Raw genomic sequence first — 23,840 nt, 5'->3', positions numbered from 1 at the left:
CTGGATTTGTGCTGGAAATGGCCCACCTTGATTATCATACACATTGTAAGGAGAGTGGTCACTTTAGATAAGCTATTACCAGCAGGAGAGTGGGTTTGTGGGGGGTGGGGGGTGAGAAAACCTGGATTTGTGCTGGAAATGGCCCAACTTGATTATCATACACATTGTAAGGAGAGTGATCACTTTAGATAAGCTATTACCAGCAGGAGAGTGCGGTGGGAGGAGGTATTTTTTCATGCTTTGTGTGTATAAAAAGATCTTCTACACTTTCCACAGTATGCATCCGATGAAGTGAGCTGTAGCTCACGAAAGCTTATGCTCAAATAAATTGGTTAGTCTCTAAGGTGCCACAAGTCCTCCTGTTCTTTTAGTAGGAGAGCAGTATGACCAAGGGTGGGTTGAATGCTCAGTTGCTTCAAGCATTCTTTGTTACTTACTGGAAAAAGCATGTAATCAATAGACACTGTATTTGGATTAGTTTTCCAGATAAGGTTAATTAGATTTGCTTCCAGACACTAATACAGATAATAATAATTAGCACTTTGATAGCGCTTTACATTTTCAAAGTGCTACAGAAACATGAATTAATCAATCCGGACAATGCCCCAATTTTTCTCCTTATTTTGCACATGTTGAAACTGTAACACTTTGAAATTAAGCAACTTTCCCAAGGTCATGAAGTGAGATAGTGGTTGAAACTTGAATTAGAACCCAGGAGAAAGGGTGATGCTGTGATTAAGGCACTGGTCTGTGATTCAGCAGATCAGAGTTTGATATCTGACTCTTTTATAGCCTTCCTATATGACTTGAGCAAGTCACTTACTCTAGTCTCTCTGTACTTTGATTCCCCATGCATAAAATAGAGACAATATTTCTCTTATCTCATAAGGGTGTTGTGAAGATGTCTATTGATGTTGTGAAGTGCTCACATACTACAGTAATGGAGGTCATATAGGTAGACAGACATAGATTTCCTATCTCATGAGTCAGTAGCTGTGGTAGATCAGAGCTCAATCCGCCCTAGACCACACTTACTTCAGTTAAGAAGTACTTAACACTTTCAGGACACCGCACAGTGGAGCAAGCCAGGCAATGGTGCCTTGGTATTTACATATTTAGGATGCCTCCAATTCTTTTATCATTGGGTACCAATCTCCACAGCCAGCCTTAAAGGATTATGAGAGGCTCCCTGACGGGGGGGAGGAAAGGGGGCAATTGCCCAGGGGCCCGGGTGATTTAAAAGGGCCCGGGGGCCTCGGCCACCGGCAGCGCAATGGGGCTAAGGCAGGCTGCCTGCCCGCCCTCACTCTATGCCGCTCCTGGAAGTGGCCAGAACGGCCCTATGGCCCCTGGAGCAGGGGACAGGGGGTCTCTGCGCGCTGCCCCCACCCCAAGAGCTGACTGGGGGCCAGGAACTGCGGCCAATGGGAGGGGCAGGGCCGCTGTCAGAGGGGTGTGCTGGTTGCTTTCAGGAGCCACCCAAAGTAAGCGCCGACCCCCTGCCCCCTAACCCCCTGCCCCAGACTAGAGACTGCACCCTGCAACCAAACTTCCTACCAGAGCTCGCACCCCAGACTCCCTCCCGCACCCAAACTCCCTCCCAGAGCCCATACCCCCTCCCACACCCAAACTCCCTCCCAGAGCCTGCCCCCTACCCCTTCTCCCGCACCTCAGCCCCCTGCCCCAGCCTGGTGAGAGTGAGGGTGGGGGAGAGCAAGCAACAGAGGGAGGGGAGATGGAATGAGCAGGGGTGGGGCCTCAGAGAAGGGACAGGACAGGGGGGTGGCCTCGGGGCAGGGCAAGGGTCTTTGGGTTTGTGTAATTAGACAGTTGGCAACCCTACTGGGCAGGCCAGAAGAGCGTGCCCAGCACCAGCCAGTGCAGGCTCAGCACTGCCCAAGTGTCAGGTGGACTGTGGGCGCAGTTTGTGCGTGCGTGGAGGCCCATTGACTGTTCTGCCCCGGGGCCCAGAATTGCTGTCGGCGGGCCTGGATTATGGTGTGCATTGCCTTCATTGCTGCAGCAAATGCCCCAGGCCCCCACCCCAAAGGGAGAAACTTGCCCCCTTCAGCAGGAGAGGCCTCCGCTCCCAAAACAGGAGGGAGTCTCCCCACCCCAAAAGGAGAGACCCTCCCCCCAAAACAGGGAGTCTCCCTGCACAAATAAGAGCCCCGCAAAAACCCTGAGGGATTTTCCCTCCCCAAATATGAGCCCCCTTCTAAGAAAGCCTCCTTCCACATGAGAACCCTCCCCTCACCAAAAATTCCTCCATTCCCCAGCATGAATGGACTCTCCCAGCTCCAGCTGTGCTACACCCCTGGGAGGGGAGGGCAGGCTCCTAGGGATGACAGCACCTCCCTGCCCCACTACCATTAGAAACGCCTCCTCCCCCTTCTCCATGTCTGGCCTCCCCTTGGAGAAGCTCTGCCCCTCCCTTGATACCCGCCCCGCCCATTTCCAAAAGCCACGCCCACTACAATATCCGCCCCGTCCCTCCTCCCTAGAGAAGGCTTGTCTCGTCTCGTCTCACGGGATCCCCGCCCCGTCTCCGGGGAGGCTCCGCCCCCTCATGGAAGCCCTGCCCCGTCTGGGGAAAATGTGAAGGAGAGTGGGTTTCACTTCCGGAGCGCCCTGTTGCCCCCCCCCCCTTCCCGCGGGCTCACTTCCTGTGTTGTCGGGAAAGGGGGGGTGCCTGTTCTTGGTGCTGCTGCTGCTGCCGCCGCCACCGCCGCCGGAGAGAGGGTGGGAGTTGAGGTCTCATGGAGCCGCAGCTGTGAGGAGCCCCCGGCCCGGGCCCGCTGTGGGAGCCGGGCGGAGGCTGGACACGGGAGCCGCCGGAGCCGGAGGAGATGGACAAATTGACCATCATCTCAGGATGCCTCTTTCTGGCCGCCGACATCTTCGCCATCGCGAGCCTGGCGAACCCGGACTGGATCAACACCGGGGAGTCCGCGGGTGAGGGGCTGTGCGGGCCTGGAGCGGATCAACGGCGAGCGGTCTGGGTGCAGCCGGGTGGGGGGCCGGAGTGGATCAAACCCAGGGCTCCGGGGGGTGGTGAGGGGGCCCGGACTGGGTAAGCAGCAGGTGAAGGGGACTGGGGGAGCTGGATCGCTTCTTACTGGGGAGTCTGTGGATGAGGGGGCTGAGGGACTTGGGCTGGAACTGGGAACCTGCGGCGGGAGGGGGCGCAGGGCCACTTGGGGTGGGTCAGCACCACAGAGCCTATGGCTGAGGGGCTGGGAGGCGGGGGGCACAACCTGAATTGACACTAGGAACCTTTGGATGCGGAAGCTGGGGGATGGGGACTAAGTCACAGGGAGCAGTCAAGGTGGAGTTGGGGGGACCCTGCCTAAATGAATATGAGTGAGGAGTTCCCGGGTGAAGGAGGCTGGTAGTTCTGAGTATTGGTGGAACTTGGACTAGATCAGCATTGGGGAGAGTCTGAGATGAGAGGGGGTTGGACTGAGGTACTGCAGAGTCCGAGCGTAGATGGTGATACTCTAGCTGGTCGGGGCAGGATATATTCTGGTGGAAATCTGTAGGAGAAGGGCTCAAGGGACATGGGGCAGGTGAGTCTGGCCAACACTGGTCTGGATTAATGGGAGTAGTCTATGGATTGGGTGAGAGATTCTGTGAGAGGAGAATCTGCAGGTGAGAGATTCTAGGGCACTGTCTGGCCAATTTGAAATGGATCAGTATTGGGGGAAATCTGTGTGCGTAGCTAGGCAACCATACTGGATTAAAAATGGTGAGAGATGTGGACAAGAAGCCAGTTTGGTTTGGATCAGCACTGGAATATCTCTTGATGAGATCTCAAGTGGGATCAATCCTGGGTAGTCCACAATAAGAGAGTACAGATGGTTCAGCCTGACCAGCCCAGACTGGATCAAGACCAGGTTGTGGACTCTCCGAGAATACTGGCCTGGTTGAATTGAACTGAGGTAATAACAGTAAATTCACATTGAGAAAACCTTGGGATAAGGGGCAAAATGGAGCCTGATCTGTCAACCCAGTCTGACTGAATCTTGTGGAATATTCTGGGTATCTGTCTTCTCCTATATAGCTGTGCACAAATAGAGAAACTCTCTGAAAAGTCCCTTTAATACTATCTATGTAGCAAAAGCAAAACAAACAAAGTTGAAACACTTACAAGCTAAACGGACAGATAGTACCACTACTGGTTTCCACACTGAATTTTAGTCACCACAGACAGTGAATATAGAACAATCTGTTTTTTTTATTTATAATTAGTTTCACTTTTTGGGTCTCTGCTGTTGTGTTTGTATTTTTAATGTTGGAAGTGATCTTTAGATCTCATTTTGCCTCCTCCCTATTTCAAAATGTTCTCGGCATGATGTTTTTAAATCTACTTTTATGCTTAAACCTATGTTTTGTTTTGTAATATTTGACATTGTTCCTTTAAAGGAGGATTTTTTAAGTGTCTTTTTGCAAATATTGCAATTGCTTTTGCCTATAAATACATAGTTTTATTACAGTTCATCTTGGCTATTGGATGGGGCTGGGCTTGCCCTGGTGAAATGGACAGGAAGACAATAGAAGGGTTTTTCTTTGATCTTGCACCCAAATGAGTCTAGAAGCTCCTTGTCAGGAAAAGAAGCTGTGATGCCATTCTTGCTAGATCCCACCACCTGAATATGGGCAAAGCAACCTAAACTGATCTCTCATTGATATCCCAATCTCCTGGCTGTCCCCACAGGAAATACATAGAATTCTTAAGAACATAAGAATGGCCATACTGGTTCTGACCAGTGGTCCATCAAGTCCAGTATTCTGTCTTCCAAAAGTGGCCAGTGCCTGATGATTCCGAGGGAGTGAACAGAACAGGTCACTGTATTGACAGGTTTCAGAGTAACAGCCGTGTTAGTCTGTATTCGCAAAAAGAAAAGGATGAATCCGATGAAGTGAGCTGTAGCTCACGAAAGCTTATGCTCAAATAAATTGGTTAGTCTCTAAGGTGCCACAAGTACTCCTTTTCTTTTTGCGAATACAGACTAACACGGCTGTTACTCTGAATTCTTCACACAATGTACAGTCAACTTGTGGAACCTGTTGCCAGGGGATCTTGTGAAGGCCAAAAGTATAACTGGGCTCAAAGTGAATTAGATAAGTTACTCACCGATGTGAAGTGAGCTATAGCTCACGAAAGCTTATGCTCAAATAAATTGGTTAGTCTCTAAGGTGCCACAAGTACTCCTTTTCTTTGTGTGAAGAAGTACTTCCTTATGTTTGGTTTAATCCTGCTGCCTCTTAATTTCATTGGGTGACCCCTGGTTCGTGTGTTATGTGAAGGAGTTAATAACACTTCCTTATTCGCTTTCTCCACACCATTCATGACTTTCTAGACCTCTATCATATCCCCCCTCATTTGTCTTTTTTCCAAACTGAACAGTCCCAGTCTTTTTAATCTCTCTCTATATGGAAGCTGTTCCCAACCTTTAATCACTTTTGTTTCACTTCTCTGTACTTTTTCCCATTCTAATATATACCAAACATGCTACTTTAGATAGCACAAAAGAGATACAGACCTAGGCAAAACAATAAAATATCTATATGCATTTTCTTCCCTCAGTTTTCTCACTGCTTTTAGGTCTTCTTTGGGCTCAGGTCAGATTTGTCTAAGGCAGTGGTTCTCAACCAGGGGTATGCATACCACTGGGGGTACATCAAGTCATCTAGATATTTGCCTAGTTTTACCACAGTCTACATAAAAAGCACTAGCGAAATCAGTACAAACTAAAATTTCATACAATGACTTTTTTATACTGCTCTATATACTATACACTGAAGTGTAAATACAATATTTATATTCCAATTGCTTTATTTTGTAATATGGTAAAATTATAATTTGTCAGTAATAGTGTTCTGTGACACTTGAATTTTTAGGTCTGATTTTATAAGTAAGTAGTTTTTAAGTGAGGTGAAACTTGGGAGTACGTAGGACAAATCAGCCTCCTGAAAGGGGTACGGTAGTCTGGAAAAGTTGAGAACCACTGCTCTAAGGAATCTAAGAACAGCCCCCTACTACTACACATGGCTTCTCCTCCTAGTCACCCAGTTGCCTTCTTCCTCTGCTGCTTTCACAGTTAAACAGGATCCCCTGCTCTGAAAGCCTGCCCCTCTCTCCTGCTTCCTCTTCCTTGCTTTGTGAGTTCTTTGAGTTTATAAGGGCTTGTCTGCATGGTGAGTTGCTGCGCAGCAAGCCAGAGTGTGATGCTACAGCACACCCGCTTGCTGTGCAGTAACTCACTGTATAGAAATGACTACTGTGCAGTGGGAGTCCTGGCATGTGGCTTAGTGTACTACTACTTCAGAGCACACTGTGCTAAGCCATGCTCTGGGACTTTCACTGCGCTGTAGTAATTTCATGGCAAATTACGGTGTGGCAACCTGGTGTGCTGAAGATTCACACCTTAGCTTGTGCAGTAACTTGCCATGTAAATGAGCCCTTAGTCCTGCTACTAACACCTGCTTCCTTTGTTCTGCTGCTGGAGAAATTTCACTGCTACAAACCCCAGCTCACTAATGGAACCTGGAGAAAACTGGCTTCCACTAGACTTTAGCCATCTCATTCTCTCTGGGCAGGTCTGTTCACTAGTAGGAGCTCTTAGTGACTGTCACTTTCAAGGACAGACTTAGGACAGGGAACATGAGTTAAGAATATGGTAAATGGCTTAAGTATACAGAGTTCATAATATCAAACAAATTTCTTAATTGCACATACACAAGATTCCCTCAAATTGTCACCTCACCACTTTCTGTAGGACCTAAAATTGTTTTTACTTTCTCGCTTGTGTGGAAACAGGATAACAGACACTGCTTCCAAACTATTCTGAAAACACGAATGAGCAAAGATCATGTGGACATAAAGGTGCTGCATACAGTACACTAAAATTCTTGTTAAAGAAACAAGCTTTATCACATCTCTATATAATGTAAAAATTAGTACTTGAACTGTTCTGCTGGGCAGTCATTAAGTATTAGTTATATCACTGTTTATTACTTAGGGATCAGATGCCATTTCCATTCTAAATCTCCTTTAGAGGTGCAGGTAAAACAGTCTTCATTAAGCTAAAGCTTGGCAAACCTTAGGAGTGCATGGATTTTTCTAACGCACTAGACCGTTCAAATAATGTTTTGACAGACTGAGATTTCTTTTGTCTGGTGGTGCCAAAGAAGCTGCTGAGTTGATACAATCTTAAAAGAAAGCTGTTAGGTCTTTTCCTAATAAGAAAGTTTCATAGATTTGTATCAACATGAAAAACAATGTGTTGTTACAATGTAAAACCTTATTTTTAAAATTTTTTTGTACTAAAAGAATAAAAAACATTCCAAAATAAGCATTTCATCTAAACTGATAGAGTAAGGAAAAAAAGAACTAAGGTGCCCATTATATCAAGGACTTCTTGGGCTTAGTACTGCACTTAATATTTTTTAAGCACTGTAATTACTCCTGGGGGAATTCTGTGCCACTGCACATGCGCAGAATTTATGTCCCCCGCAAATGTGTTTGCTTCACCGCAGAAAAATGACTTTCTGACAGGAAAGCAAAGGGAAGCCACAAGAGCAGTCATCCTCACAGTATGTTTCGGGTCCCCAGGGCAGCCAGCAGAGAGGTAAATTACTGAGGGGCGGGGGGGCGGGACTGGGGAAGACCCAGCTGGTGGCTCCTACCCTGTGCCGGGCTTAGTTGCTAGTCCCAGCTGGGCTGGGGAGGACAGGACTTCATCTTCCCCTGCACGGCATCTAGGGGTGTGTCAGACCCACCCCCAGATTTCTCCACTAGCTGTAGGAAATTCTGTAAACTCCCCTCTCCTGCCCCCCCATGCTCCCTGCACCCATCGCTCCTCAGCTGCAGGGGGAGGGATCACTGGACAGGGAGCTGCTCCTCCATCTGCCCAACCACTATGCATCCAGACTCCCCTCATACCCAGAACCCCCCCGACGAGCCTCACTCCCCCTGCATCTGGGCCACCCTGATGAGCCACCTGCACCCAGATCCCCATCATACCAAGCCTCACTCCCCCAGCATCTGGACCCCACCGCTGAGCCCCCCCATACCCAGACACACACCCCCTGCTGAGCCCCAGCCACCTTCACCTAGACCCCCTCGCAGTCCCATCACCATTGCACTGAGAGCCCCCGCCAACAAGCCCCTGTGCATCCAGATCCCCCCCGCCCCACACCTGGATCCCCAATAAGCCATCCGCACCCAGATTGCCCCATGCAGAACCTTCTCAATTCACACCTGGATCCCCTCCACACTTGGATCCTGCCTTCCTGAGCCTGCCTGCCCACACCTGGTGCACTTGGCATGGAGGGGCATGGCTCTGGGGTGTTTCTGGGGCAGGCCCAGACCTTGCAGTATGTCAGAGTTGGGTGCAGCCTCACCACTGAGTCTATGTCCCCGGGGGAAAGCTGCCCAATGATCTCCCATCTCTGTGCAGTCAGTGGCCTGTGCTCCCCAATGCCATGTTGGAGCCTCCACATTTATTTGACAAATAAAATTTGCAGAATTTTTTTTTTGGCGCAGAATTTTTAAATTTTTGGCACAGAATACCCTCAGGAATAACTGTAATATAAGATGAGTGCTTTTAAAAATGACACTTTATTCCCAGAGAATGATACAGAAAAGAATGGGGCCCCATCACTGAGGACCAAAGAAATGCCTTGCTGATAAGCCCAGTTCCAGCTGCTAGGAGGATTCTGGGGTTCGTACTGGTTTGCTGTCCCTACACCATGTTCAGGGACTTTCTTTCCTATCTGCCTTTGAATAGTAGTTGTCTGAAGCACCCTCCTCTCATTGGTCAAGGGAACTTTCTTTTTCTGTGCCCAGCCTTTTTGTTTTGGGGGTTCCTTTCTCATGGGAATAGCTCTAGTGCCTGCCTATGCAGATAACTGTGGTACCAAGTAGCAGCAGAACGACATTATTTCTCAGTTTGGCTGCTCTCCTCAGGGTTTGGAAAAGCAGAATGCAACTGCTAGTCTTGTCAGCAGCGCTCCTGCTGCCTACAGTGTAGGAGAGGTCTCGGCAGATTCAAGAAGATGGTACTGCACTGGATTACTCAAAGTTGTTTGTTACCATAAACGCTGAAAACCTGGGCCCAGATTTTCAGAAAAGTCTGTGTCTTATTTGAATGCACAACAATGTGTAATTAAGATTGTCCGTGTAGTTGGTCACACTACAAACCAAATTGGTCATTTATATGACTTTCTGAAAATCTGGGCCTTTATTTAAATGAAAGCTTAATTCTGTAGAGTTTGATGGCTGGGTAGCACTTCTCTTTAACCCTACTCTCCTCATAAAGAAGTAGATATTTTAGCTCTATGTGAATGCTGTGTTTTCCCATTCCCTTCTGTAGTTATGCACAATTGCCTAAGTTCAGGAGCTGGATCCTTAAGTGAGTTTGTCTTTACTTTCATAGGTTTGTCAGAATCACAGTGCTGCTTTAGCCAGTCTTGTTTAAGGAAGTTCATAGGTTTTAAAATACATTTGTTTCATAAAATAAAAGGTTAAAAAATGGATTTGTCTCTCAAAGAGCTCCCAGTGTGAAGTGAATCTTTTTTTATGTGCATGTAAAACACTGCTGGATCAAATCTGGAAATTAGCAATTTATCAATAATTTTACAGAGGCAGCTTTATTTTAACAGAGCAGTATTCTAAGCAAGAAACAGAGGCTTAAACCTGCTCCAGATTAAGTCACTGACTAAACTCCCATTGATCTTCGTGGTAGGGTTTGATCCTATATCAGTACACTTTCTGTAATCAATTTAAAAGTTTTTCATAAGCAGATAGTTTTTATTCCATGTGTTCATTTTTGTGTGAGAGGATCTATAGTGACTCCCACTGAAGCTGATACTTTGTCTTTTTCTCAGAGGGATGGTTGGGCTTAATTTACCTTAGTTTCAGCATTTCAAGACATTGCCATAGCGAAAGGAATTTGAATGGGACGTACTATTGACCTGAGGAATGATTTTTAAAGCCATTTGTATATGTTCTTGACAATTTGGAATACTTTCAGGGCAGTCCACAAAACTGTGGAGGAACATTTAATGAAAAAAAAAAAATCCTGTTTTGTACACTGAACTGTTAGTGTCAACTTTGTGATGGATGGCCAAATACTTTTAGGATTATTTGGTTCCAATTTACAGTACAGAATATAACTGAGTTATACTGATCACTTACTTAATGTGAATGTCAAAACTTAAGACTGCTAAATTTTGAAAGATCACTTCTAAAATAAACATATTAATGTAAGTGGATGTGATGCATGTTTTAATGTAGGACTACATTGTATGACATTATGGTTGCTATTTATATATGTAACAGTGCTGTCTTGTATAGGATTATTGTTGAATAGTATATTCAGTTTTACCGTGCATCTGTGATATGTAATTCTTCACATAAGTGACCATGATGTTTGTTTTTCATTTAAATAGCCCTGTATATCAAGCAGTGCAGTGACAGTAATGACAATAAGTTGTGAATCTACATCATGACACTTATTTAACTGTCAACAGCTTATTCACAAAGGCTGCTACGGTACAAATTTTGCAAAGTACTTTCTGTGGAGTCTAGTATCATGCATGGCAGTTGGTAATGTAGAATGCTGCCATTCAGAGGAAATGGGTTTGAAAGCAACTGCTGTACTGCGCACTTAGCGCAGTTATTATATTTTCTTCCTCCTTGGATTTGCGGATCTTGCACTATCTAAGAACTGGCTGCAAAGTGGTGGTAGTGTTTAAGTGTTTCAGCAATGTGGCTGGCACTGTACAAAACATAAACTGACTCTGTTTCAAAGAATTTATATTCTAATAGAAAATATGGGTCATGATGGGAAGCCATGAAGAAAGAATAACTTAAAGATAATTTTAAATAAATATTTGTTTTAGGTCATATCTTGTGGGGATTGTAATGAGGGAAGTTGTCCTCTCAGTGACACGTGTGCATGGAGCAGGTGCGGTAAATATACAAGGAGAAATGGAGTAATAATGGGGAGAACAGGAGCTGAAGCAGAGCCAAGTATACCTAGACCATCCCTGACAAATGTTTGTCTAACCTATTCTTAAAAATTTCCAATTTTGGGGATTCCACAACCTCCCTTGGAAACCTATTCCAGTACTTAACTTTCTAATTATAAGGATAGTTTTCCGCAATAACTAACCTAAATTTCCCTTGCTGCAAATTAAGCCAATTGCTTCTTGTGCTACCTTCAGTGGATATAGAACAATTGATCACCATCATCCTTATAACATATTTTAAGATTATCAGGGACCCCCGCCCCCTCAGTCTTTTTTTCTGAAGACTAAACATATTCCATACATGGTGTTATGAAAACTGATGAAAAGCCAAGCTGTGATTATACAATTGTTACAGTAGATAAAAATGCTTGGTTTTGAGGGGTATAAAAAATAGAATGGATTTAAGGTGGTAGAGGGGGAAAAAGGGAGCACAGTTCTGTATTCTGTACTAAGTATGCAGTGTGTGTTTGCTCCACACTTAGACGTATTAGCCTGTAAAAGGTAACATTGAAGCTCCCAGTCTAAGCACATCTAGTATAGTTCAATTCTATTAAATATCATATTTTTTTAAAAATGTCTTTCAAGTGACTATAAAAATCTCAGACAAGGCTTGAGTTGTACTTGAGTGACTTCTTATTCTGTAATCTGCCATGTTTTAGAGCACTGTAGTAGTAATCGTCATCATCATCATAAGGCATAGATGTGATGGAAAGCATTAATTATTTGCTTGTTTGAATTTCTGGTATTTGGGCATATAGGAAGGACTGATTTCTACATAGGCAGACTCTCTTAAAGGTAGATACCTGTTTCAGCCTAGTTATTTGACATAGCTAGAGGATGTATGAGAGCTCTGATCATCCTTTTCTCATTGCTCTTTAGTGGAGACGCTATTCATTCATGTTTTTGAAGTAGCAATATATTTATTTCTGGCACACAAGGGTGCAAAATGTTATTCCTGTATTTCCAGCATCTTTGTTAAATTATTTAAATTTTAGTTGGTTTTACAGAATCTGACATCAGGCCATCATTTTTCATGGAGCACAGATCTGGAAGCCAATAACTTGAGTTGTTACTCCACCATTATTTTTAAAAGTGCCATAAAGTACTAGCTTGCTTTATTTTTCTTCTCTTTTGGGAGTAAATTTGTAATAAAAATTCCAGGAAGGCTGGATGCCCTTCTCCCAACTAAGTGTTTAGTTGCTTTTTTTCCTTTGTATCTAGTCCTTGCTTCTTCCGTCAGTATTCAGCTTACTCACAAACAGTAACATTTCCAAAAGCATTAAGCCCTAGTGAATTAGGTACTTTTGGTCACAACTCAGCTAAAATTGAGTTACATTCAGTATCTGGGGAAGCTGCTTGTCTTTTCTTTCAATTCCCACTCCCCTCAAAATATGTTGAATTCTGAATCTGTTTTATGTGTACACTACACATAGTGGAAAACGTATCTTGCTAGCATTTTAACTTTGTGGTTTTACTGGTCTTTCGCTGTTCATCAGTCAAATAAGTGGATTTTTCACTTTAGAAGACTCTAGCTACTATTGATACAATATGGTACGGATTAGAGCCTTTTTAATTCTAACGTGTGATTCATTTAGGTGTATAGTTATTAAAAATCATTTGCTTAATATGTGCCATACAGCTAGGATTCTCTACCATCAGTAATGTGCAAAATGGAATCCTGTTAATGACTTGCATGGCTTATTAAAAACACTTGTACTGTTTCATATTTCAGTCAGTGCTCACATATGAACAGCATTATGTAAACTCAATTTGTCTTTTTGCCAAAGTAAAGAAGATCAGTAGGTCAAACTTCTAAGCATGACCTACTTTTTCATAGGTACTAGACAACTATTCTAGTTTTCTCTACAACTTTTTCTTTTCTGATCTTGGAGCACAGGTGATGGGACTCACTTTTATCTTGTCTGAGGCAGAATGTAGGATTTGCTGTAACACATGGGACCACTTGTTCATTGAGTCCTGATATTCTTTTCTGGCAACAGGTGATCTCTTGATACTTCAGAGAAGGTGACGTGGGTGATTTTGTGGAATACAAAATGCTAAATGGAATAGAGGTTAGATGCTCCTATCTGAATTAGTGTCAAATACAAACAGAGTTTGAGTTGCTAGAGAACAAACATAACACTGAAGGGATTTCTATATTTTTTTAATAAAAAGAAATATGCTATGTGGGATAAGTTACATATGACATCAGTATTATTGTATTTCCATAGTGTTGATGTGCTGTAGTCATGGACCAGATCCCATCATGCATGCCGCTGTACAAACAGAATAAAGAGACAGTGAAATTTCTGTTCATTCCCCTTCTCATGTGTGCCGCCTTCCCAGGTGTGTGAGATCAGCAAAATGGGGATATGGCCAAGCAGAGGAGCCATGTGTGACGGGTTGGACCCGCCTTCCAGGGTGCCACCTGATGTACTGGGGTTTCACTGAGCCTGCCTGCTCCACTAGCCTGGCCTCTCTCCTGTTTTGCTGAATCAAGCCCTCCGGCCTCTGGCAGCACACACACACAGGTAGGGATGTACCAGCTGTAGAATCACACAGGGTCTACAAACAGCTCTCTATGGAAATTGCCCAGCACTCAAGTGCAGCTCCCCTCTGGAAAGTACACCCAAAATAATATTGGCTTGTGCCGTAGAGAAATCTGTACAACATAAGCTCATAAATTTGCCCCCTCCCTCAATGTGGAGGAAGATATGCGCAACTTCTTCCCCCACCCCCCGTTATAAATTGCACAAACTATGTTTTATAATAAACAAAGACAAGTTTATTAACCACAAAAGGCAGATTTTAAGTTGTTATAAGGGATAGCAAACTGAACAAAGCAGAATACTAAGCAAATAAAACAAAACACGCATACTAAGCTTAAGATCTTGAGACTGGTTTCAAGAAGTAATTTCTCACCCTAAATGTTGCTTTTGGGCAAGTTGCAGAAATTCTTGAAAGCTAGCTACCCTGCTTGCAGCTTAAATCTTCAGAAACCATATTCACAGACCAGATCCCTTTTCCAGCCTGGGCTCAACTCTCTTCCCACCCGCCCCCATCTTTGTTTCTCAGATCTTTCCAGCTGTCATCCTGGGTGAGGATTCAGTGAAGAGTGAACCAAGATCAGCTTACTCCCCAGCCTTAAATAGAATTTACATAAGGCGGGAACCTTTTGTTTCCCAGTCTTGACCTCCCCCTCCTTTCTGTGGAAAATCACTAGAAGTCCAGGATGGTGTTTAGTACCAGGTGACATGACCACATGAACTTGTAGTATCAAAGCAACATCCCAGGACGCTTCTCAGGAAGGAGAGAGATTAGTATCTTCAAAGTCTTATTGTTTCTTCCTGATGGCCCATCAAGGCTGATGGTCTGCTCTCTGGTGGGTGTTTCCCAAGTACACACACAGTTGTAATTTTTTCATAGTCAATATTCCTAACTTTAGGTAAAGAAATTATACATTTAGTAAATCATAACCTTTCCAATGATATCTTACATGACCCATCTTGCATAAAACATATCTGTAATGCCATATTGATATCGTAACAATATTTCTATGAAGAATATGGGGTGTAACATCACACCATGAATACATGTTGTTGCTTTTGGGAGAAGGAATATAAAAGCAGAGGTTGAACAGGCAAAGCTTTGTGTATAATAAGGAGGTAGGCAAGTATTTAGAGAAAAATAAGCGTAGTGTACAATTTCTGTGAGAAAGAAAAGAGGTTTAGATAAACTTCCTCACTTCTCTTTACACCGAATCTTTTCTTGATGACAGCCTCTTAATGTAAATGATTATAAATCATTTACGTTATTAGTCCAGTTGAATAGTGCTCACTGTAGGGCTTGAACCTCAGCACCAACATCTTTTCCTGCAGATGCATGAATGCTGCATTGGCAATGCTGGGCTGTCCTAGTGCTCAGCATTTCAAATAGTTTTAGTTAATAATAGTAACATTAATCACTGACAGCCAAAAGGTATGAATGACCATGTTAGTAGACAGCAAATACAAGCAGTCTAGCTTTGTGACGCACATCATGAAAATGACTCACTACTTCTCTTCCCATTTTGTTTCATAGTTTTCTTCTTCCAGTGTTTCCCTTTCCTTCGCAATCACCCTGTTCTCCCTCCCCAAGCTTTCTTTCCTTGTTTACCCTCCATACAGTGCCGCTCCACTTGCTGTTGCTGAACAATCCCTGCCCACACTGGTGGCACACAGCTAGTTTTGGCCAGGACAGTCCCTTTGTTAAGCCCTGTCCTGGCCCTCTCGACTTTTTTCCAAACGGAGGCATTTGTCCGGTGTCCTCTTGCTAACATGATCAGTTGGCAAGAGCAACAGGACAAATGCCCACTTTTGTGTTTATATTAAAAAAAAAGGGGGGGGGGTTTGCGGCTCCGAGGGGGCAAGTGGAGATGCCGTCTCCCTGCAGGGGGGAAGCAGGGCTGGGTGGGAGTGAGCAGCTTTCCAGCATGAGGTACCCCCACAGGGTTCCAGCGGCTGGGCAGCAGCATGCAGGGGGGGAACCCACTGGCAAGCATCTGGGGGGTGTCCAGTTTTCTCTTTGGGAAATACGGTAAATATCCTATGCACAGCACTTTCTCTTGTAGTAGATGCTGTGAAGAGTATTGTGTAGTTCCATTTAGGGAAGAGGCGGGAGGGAAATGCAGAAGAAAAGGAAGAGAGCCATCAAACAGCCAGCAATGACCCTGAAGCTCTGAGACAGAAAGAAGCAGGCATCCTCTTTCCCGAGTGCTCCACTGCCAAGAAGCTGGGAATCCTGGATTTTGAACGTCAGTAATGGCACTGGGAGTTCACTGATTTGCAGTCATTCAAACTATCAATGGATTACCATCTGACAGCTGCATAGTGGTATCTGTGAAATGAATTGGTGGTATCTGTCTAGTACTTAGTGGAAAATGTCCACATCGTAAACAGCCTTCTTCCAGTTGACACTTATTGGTAGTATCTAGAGCAGTAGTTCTTAACCAGGGACCTGGGGCCCACTGGGGGGCTGTGAGCAGGTTTCAGGGGGGCCGCCAAACAGGGCTGGCATTAGACTTGCTGGGGCCCAGGGCAGAAAACTGAAGCCCCACTGCCTGGGGCTGAAGCCGAAGCCTGAGCAGCTTAGCTTCACAGGGCCCACTGTGGCACGGAACCCCGGGCAATTGCCCAGCTTGCTATCCCCTAGTGCTGGCCCTGACTTGTATATGCAGAAAAACAGTTGCTGTACCACAGACAGGCTGGGGAGTTTTTATAGCATGTTGGGGAGCCTCAGCAAGAAAAAGGTTGAGAACCCCTGATGTAGAGAGTGTAACCTGAGCCTGTCTTCTCAGGCCATGGTGAGATGCATGGGCAGAACAGCATGAAAAGCCATTATCTGTGCTGTTAGTATTGTGATGGTAAACGGAGGACTTCCATATGCAAACTTGCATACAGAGGAGACTTTCAAAAGCACCAAGGGATTGAGAAGTACAATTTCCATTGACTTTCAGTGCAGAGTTTTGGTTTTCCCCCTGGAAATAACTATTCCTTACTAGGTGCCATCTATAAGTGCTTGCTGTTCAGTTATTCAAACAAATCATAATGGCTTCCCATGGCATAGGGTTATACAGTAGTTAAACTATTAAAAAGTTATAGTGCAGACAGAACCAAGGAACATGCCGGTCCAAGAAAAATATTAATACCGTATGTCTTTAAAGTATTATGAAAGTCATCTTTTTGACTAAAATTTAAAAGAAAAAAAAAAGCTGCCAAAGGAAATGGTTCTGTTTTTAAAAAGCAGCATTTCTAAGTCCATTGAATTGCACTAGTTACCTTACTTTGAAATATGGTTGGCTGAAATTCCTGTTTTGTTTTGTTTTTGAACCCCTCCTCTTATTCAGTTTTGATAATAAAAGTACTCTTTACTCAAAAAGGCCCCATTTTCACTCTGAAATACGCCTGAGTTTCTGAAACAGGTTAATAGTTATGCTCAGTGTAAACCAACAGGTTTTAAGCATGATCCTTCCTGTGCAGATAGGACCAAACTGTTATAGCCAGGTTGAAATTGTGCTTTAAACTTGGTAAAGTCCATGTTTAACTATTCTTGAGACATCATTTTCAGAGTATGCATAAGCCTTTTTTTTAAAAGCCTCCAGATTCTTCCTTCCACTTTTTGCATGTGACCATTTTGGGAAGGGGAAGGAGGACAGAGAGTGAGTTTCCCTTGAAAACAGCATCTGTTGGTAGGCTTCTGAAAACAAGGACTTACCATGGAGAAAAGGGTAACAAAATATGCTCTGAAAGTGAAACCACCCTTAAATTTGCTCCCTCACTTGCACCCCCCCTTTGTCCTTTAGGCTTACCTTTGTTTGCGGGGGAGCAGTGATTAAATGCCTAGATGTGAAGATTACTGCTGCAGTACAGCGAACCAGCTGGAAAACGTGATGTTTTAAACTTGCATGGGAAACTGTCAACAACCTTTTATATACTATAGCCAGTTCCCTTTTGAAAATCAAGTGGGAAATTATATTAATATATTGTCTGTCCTTAGGGTGAGACACAGCCAATAACATTAATGGGAATTAGGTACATGTCCAAGGAAGAATATGCTCCCTAGTGTTATTGTTTCACATTTTGTAAAATAGATGACAGCCAGCATCAGACTACTTCAGCATGTATCATTAATTGCTATAAACAGGTTGTACGTAATCTTGGAAGCTGTTCATTGACTCTTGGATTTTTTTGCTGTTGGCTGTTGTATTCAGCTTGAACTCTTACCTTGATTGCTCTGAAATAGGGGAAGCCGTATGACCTGAGACACTTTCTTTAATTGGCAGAGGCTTGATGCCTTAAAGGATCAGGAATGTTCTCCTATTGAATGTCATCTGATGTATGCTTTATCTCTTTTGAACTTTGTGTAGTATTTACTTATAACCAAGGTCCACTGTACTCCATGCCAATCTGGACCTAAATTCTGGGGAGAGGTCCTTAGACTGTGCAACAAACTGATTAGAAATTTGGTGGCAGCTCCAGTTATATTACAAAAATTGATTTGAATATAAAAATGAGTAATACAATCACAACGGTAGCAACTCGTATGTTTATTTTTATATGAAATCTACTTTATTTTATGCTGTCCCCACATTTTGAGTCTTCAATATGACACTGATTGTCTTTAGGTTTCGGTGAGTCCCGTTCCATTAAGATGAAAGGGGGAGCTAGTTACCTGTCAGAGCAGTTGTTTTGGGCTGTCAGCAAACTTGAGCAAACATTACTGCATCAATTAGATTTGGGTCATGTTTTCAGGCTTTCCTCTGAATGAGGGCTAGAAGCATAGTTTCTGTAGCATAGTTCTACCACAAGAGGCGTGTTCTGTTGTTAATTCTACATGGATTATATGGGGCCCAGTTTAATGCAATAACATTATTAGAAGAGAAAACTACAGAATTATCAGACACGGTCACGGTAAGTCTATAAGCTTTATCTACCATGACAGTGGATTCTGTGTGGAAGGTCTTGCTTTTAGTCCCGGGTATGGTGAGTTGATTAACTTTTGTTCTGATTACTAATCCTGTCCAAATCTTAGTAGTAGAAATATAACTTCGATTCTCACTCTAAAACTGGCGCATATTGTACAATATTGTGCACAGCATATTTTGTTGTGATTATCAGCAACCAACGTAATGCCTCTTCATATTTCTAGAGTATAATTGTTCTTTTAAAAAAAAAAAGCCAACAGAAAGGACAATTTATAGCAGGATCACAGTAGTTGATGTTACTTTATCAAGTCCATGTCCCTGAGTGAGTGGGATTTAGTTGTCTTTCTCCCCAAAAGAAAGCATGTCTGATATTAAACTGATATTTCTTTAGATTTTTGACTAAGCTGTAGATGTTGCCCATACAGTAGGGTACTTCATCTTGTTTAACTTTTTATGCAAGTTCCTTGAACAGTTACCAAGTTAAAACAAAGGGGAGAAATTGAGTAGTCTGTGCAAGTGATATTTTCAGACGATATGGAAAATCAGCTAGAATCAGCACTCTCTGAAACCTAGTCATCAATCCAGAAGTAGGCCAGAGTAAGACAGCGTTCCTTGTGTGAGAGGTCACCCCATCCTCAGTCTGGGCCCCGATAGTGCTCTGCCTCTTTTTGGCTGATCTGAACTTTGTTCATACTATGTATTGGAGTGTTGTGCTACCATGTGACTAGACTATGACGTAGGTCATATCATGTCATTGTCTGACGTTAAAATTGTCCAGACTTGAACAGTAACTTAGCAGTAGTGAGACTGAAATAATTAACAGGACTTCTTGATCATTCTTTCTGAGAAGCCCTCAGTGATACTTTAATATGTGATCTGTTGAGGAGTATCATTTTACGTTCCTGTCTGAAGCCAAATATAACTCGTCAGAAGTTAAATGGCAGAACAGCTGTAAGTATCATAGCTTCTGGCTTCCCTTCCAAAAGTGAGGAACAAAACTGCAGCAGTTGATTAGGAAGATCACACTAAATATTGGATACTGGTGTAGTAAATATATTGATGTAGTTGCATTTAGGCACTTTGCAATCAAGCTGTCAATTTTCAAGGTGCATGGGTTTGGCTGTTTTACCAAATTTTATATTAAATGTGCAAGAAGAAAGTTTTTGTCCTTTCAGCCCAGTCACACTTTAAAATTTCTAAAGGTTCTAGTTCTCATTGACAACATCATCTTATTGTGGCAATGTTTATAATGTCAAAATAAACCACCAGAAGGATGCACAGTTTTAGAGATCCTGATTATGCACATTTTAAATAATGCTGTGCTATAAACTAGGAAAGATTACTGTTAGCATGGGCTGATTTCTTGTCTCTGGTATGTAAGAGCACAGAAGAGTCTTTGTTTTGTTCTTGGGAGAGCTATTTCTGTGTTGTTGCCTGAGGATAACTTTCTCAACGTGTGGTGGTCCATCTTGTCTAAAAATACATACATAAACTCCAATACCTGTGTGGTACTGGAAACCCAGAATGTTGGAATCAGAAAACAGACTAGCCTTAACTGGATCATATCCTCTTATTTTTAAGCTGAGTTCAATTAAAAATATTTTATGTGGGGCTCATGCATTTAAATGTCTGTTACTTGCAGAGGAGGAGTTTAAAGCTGGTCCTAGTGTCTCAGCTGCAGTGATCATTTATCTTTCTCACTTTTTAGTGTGGTTTGATTTTTTTGGTCTGAACTTAGCACTGATGCAAGGCCGTGCATCAAGAGCTCTTAAGACCTAAGTTGTCATCATAGCCACAAAAAAGACACAGCATAGAGAGCAGCAGCAGCAGGGCAAGCTTTCCCACATTGCTCTGCTAAGATGCATCAACCCTAACTTGGAGGCTGACTTAGAATAGTTCAGTTTCAGGATTCATCAGTCCTTGACACCTCTCCTCAGAGTTCCAAGAAGGATCCAGTCAATGCCACTGTGATTGTTTTTGTGACGTGGACTCTGAGATGGTGGTCCATCCAGACAACTTGCTTCATTATTGACTACTGAATAGTAATCTGAGTAACAACTCTGGGTCACTACCTTTGTGGACTGGGTTTGAACTAATGACCTAGTGTCCTATTCTGAGTCTCCTAAGGTGTCCTATTCTAATACCACAGACACAGGGTCTTAAGAGTTTTTAAGCATCTCTGTGGGAGGAAGGGGGCATTCTGTCATTAAGGGAAAAGAGTAGCCTTTATATAAAAGGGAGATAAGATAGTCTCTGTGAATTGGCTTCAGTGGGAGAGTGGATTTTGACTTTGGAGGTGAGGGAATAACCAGAGTGGAGGGGAAACGGTGGCTTTCGTAGCACAATCAATCTCTGTGTGTAGCTTAATATTGATTTAACATAAATTATTCTTAAAAAGATGCACTCTATTCTTAAAGAGGACTTTGCAAGCAAACCTAAAGCAAACCTTGTCTGAATCTCTCTTGAAAATCGTTGAATATTTTTAAAACTATTTTTTTCTCTTACTCTGTGACTTCGGTGAACATTTTATTATCTCGCCTTTCTAAAGTCTTAGCACTTTCTTTGCTGGTTTACGTTCTATTTATCCTAATTTTCTGGGCACCTATAGTTTCTCTTAAGACACAGTAGAAATAAAATCAAGCACTAAGAGCTCCCGATGTTGTTAGTGGGAGTCTTGTGTGTAATAGTTATAGTCTTGGGCTACACTGCAATTCAGCATCTGTGGCTGGCCTGTGTCAACTGACTCAGGTTCATGGGGCTGTTTAATTGAGATGTGGACCCTCTCCCCTCCAGGTTCTCAGAGCCTGGGTTCTGGCCCAAGCCCGAACACTTACATTTCAATTAAATAGCCCCATGAGCCCAAGTCGGCTGACATAGGTCAGCTGCATGTGTTGAATTGCAGTGTAGACGTACTCTTGGTCACGCAAATTTTAATTCTAGTTCGTTATTTTTTACATAAAATTGAAAGATAAATAGTATAACTATATTAATCACTAAAAACAATGAGGAGTCCTTGTGGCACCTGAGAGACTAACAAATGCACCTCATTGTTTTTGCTGATACAGACTAACACGGCTACCACTCTGAAATCTATATTAATCACTGGAATTGATGCAATGCATAATGTAGAGTGTTGGCCTAGTTTATTTGAAACTACTTTGGCAAAGATTCCTTCAAAAACTGTGTCTTAGCAGTAGAATGAGATGTGATATCTCAGTGCTTCTCATAATGAGCTCCATGAACTGGAACTTGAAGGGACACTCTACTTTCTAAGGAGTTCTTTCAGAAAGGAAAATATATGGGCAAACCCTCTGTAAACATGACATGTTAACAGAAGAATGTAGTAAATTAGAAATCTCTGCTTTTATGACCATAGCATATTCTTACAGGAACATATGGGTTCTCAGGCCTTGGGCTTTGTCCTATTGGAAATAAAGTAAGGGTGGGGAGTGGATCAGTATTGCAGCTGGACAGTCCATAGAATACTAGCCAACTTCAAAGGCTTTTGGTTCATAGTTACAGTAATCGGCAGATAATTAAAGAGGAAAGACCAGAATGCTAAAAAGAAATTAGAGTTTTCATTCCAAAGATAAGAAAGGTAATTATTCTAAACTCACATAAACATCGTTTTGAGCTCCTGTACTTCCTCAGCATTTGCAGTAAATGGCTAGTCCTCTGTTTTGCAAGACATTTATCACAATCCGAATTCAGCCTCCTGTATTCATAAATCTTCTTTCAACAAGTCTGGACTTGTTCACCTTTCAGTCTGCAGACTGAACAACAGGCTTAGTATCTGTGCAGTAGAAAACTAATCTATCATGCTTCTTTCTGAATATTTGGATAAGAAAATTGAAGTCCTTTAGAGGCTTAAACACAAAATTACTCCCGTCAGACCTAACCTGTGAAGAAAATCCTTGTTTAAGAACAATAGCAAATAAACTACCATGTGCTTTACTGGAAATGTTGTTTGCGTCCAGATGACTCTAGCCAGTTTATTAAATCAGTGTGCTACCTCCCTCTACCTTACCACAGTGCTAACTATTCAGAGGTAAATTATTGTAGGGCTAAATTGTCACATGGCTTCATAGGTTAATTTATTCTTGGTTGAAATCCATAGTCTCCTCATCAGACAGCATTTTAATAATTAAAGAGAAGTTCCCACACTTCTTGCATGCGGATGTGGGGTTATGTCGAGGGATAAAGTGACAGTGAATTTACGTATGGAAAGAGGAGGAATTGTTATATTGAGGAGACTTATTTTAAACTACTTTGAAACAGTTTAGGAGTGGAGGCCTAGAACAGGTTATGTATGTCTTTTTTCAGTAGACAAACCCAGGGAAAAATCACTTGCTTTGGGAGAGGTGGGTCAGAAATCTTTACCTTTGGGACCTCTCTGTATTAATTACAAATATTTACTCTAACTTGCCTTTTAGGCAAAAACTAGATCCTTAATTCTCCATAACTGTAGATTCATCAATGATAGAAGCTGGACTTACACTGTGGTGGTGTATACATCTCAAATTTTCAATTGTAGGCACTGAAAGCCTCTAAACGTTTCTTGTTGCAAAGCTGGCCTTTCCCAAAAAGAACATTTGCCCTGTTACATCATCCATGCAGAGAACAATCTTCAAGCAGTAATAGCAGAAGTGTGGACTGCTGTATACTCTCCCACACACTCTGCCCCGCAGACTCCTCAATGGTTATATTTATACTAGGATATTTGGACCCATAACTGCCACCAAGTGCAACTTCATTGGCATAGTTTGGAAGGGGTAGCACTGTTGTACGCTTTAGTGTAGTCAGGTCTTGTGCATTTTCACTGCTGGGTCGTAGGGTAGGGATAGTATGGTGTAGCAAATCTGATCTCTAAACTACCAGTAGAGCTGTAGTAGTAGGGAATTATGGGTCTGAAAATCCTGTTGTAGACAAGGCCAATAAGGTTGAACTTTAAAGCTTTCCTTTGATTAGTTAATGTTAACACACTTCGTGAACTGGCAGGTTATAAAATTATGCTTTAATTGTGCCAGATAACCTATGCCGATCTATCACACTGATTTTGTAGGTATAATCCAGGTTTGTTTTTGTTGTCATGCTGTATGTAGTGAAGCAATGAAGTGAGAAAATAGAGGGTTGTCTGGTTTCCTTATGAATTATTAATTCTGTATATATGAATCTTTCTGGAAAATGTCTTGAGATGGCACTGCATATGGCTCTGTAAATGTTTTTAAGCTAGGTCTATAACTCAATGGTCTAAGCATCAGATTTGGAATAACTAGATTCCCTTTAACCATAGACTGAAATCCTGATCTTTCTGAGATACAGAAGAATACCATGCAGT

The 23,840-nt window shown here is 42.8% G+C and overlaps 1 protein-coding gene across 1 annotated transcript in view; it reads left to right on the top strand.

Annotated features, from left to right (window-relative positions):
• The first annotated feature begins 2,679 nt into the window (after positions 1–2,679).
• Positions 2,680–23,840, top strand: part of MOSMO (modulator of smoothened) — a 46,218-nt gene continuing 25,057 nt past the window's right edge. Inside the window, exon 1 of the mRNA XM_074965315.1 lies at positions 2,680–2,955. Within this exon, the coding sequence (XP_074821416.1) occupies positions 2,850–2,955 (106 nt within the window). The 5' untranslated portion in view covers positions 2,680–2,849. The remainder of the gene's footprint in view (positions 2,956–23,840) is intronic.

This window comes from Natator depressus, chromosome 10 (assembly GCF_965152275.1).
Source record: "Natator depressus isolate rNatDep1 chromosome 10, rNatDep2.hap1, whole genome shotgun sequence".
NCBI lineage: Eukaryota > Metazoa > Chordata > Testudines > Cheloniidae > Natator > Natator depressus.
Note: the sequence above shows the minus strand (reverse complement) of the source record. Positions and strands in the feature narration are given on the sequence as shown.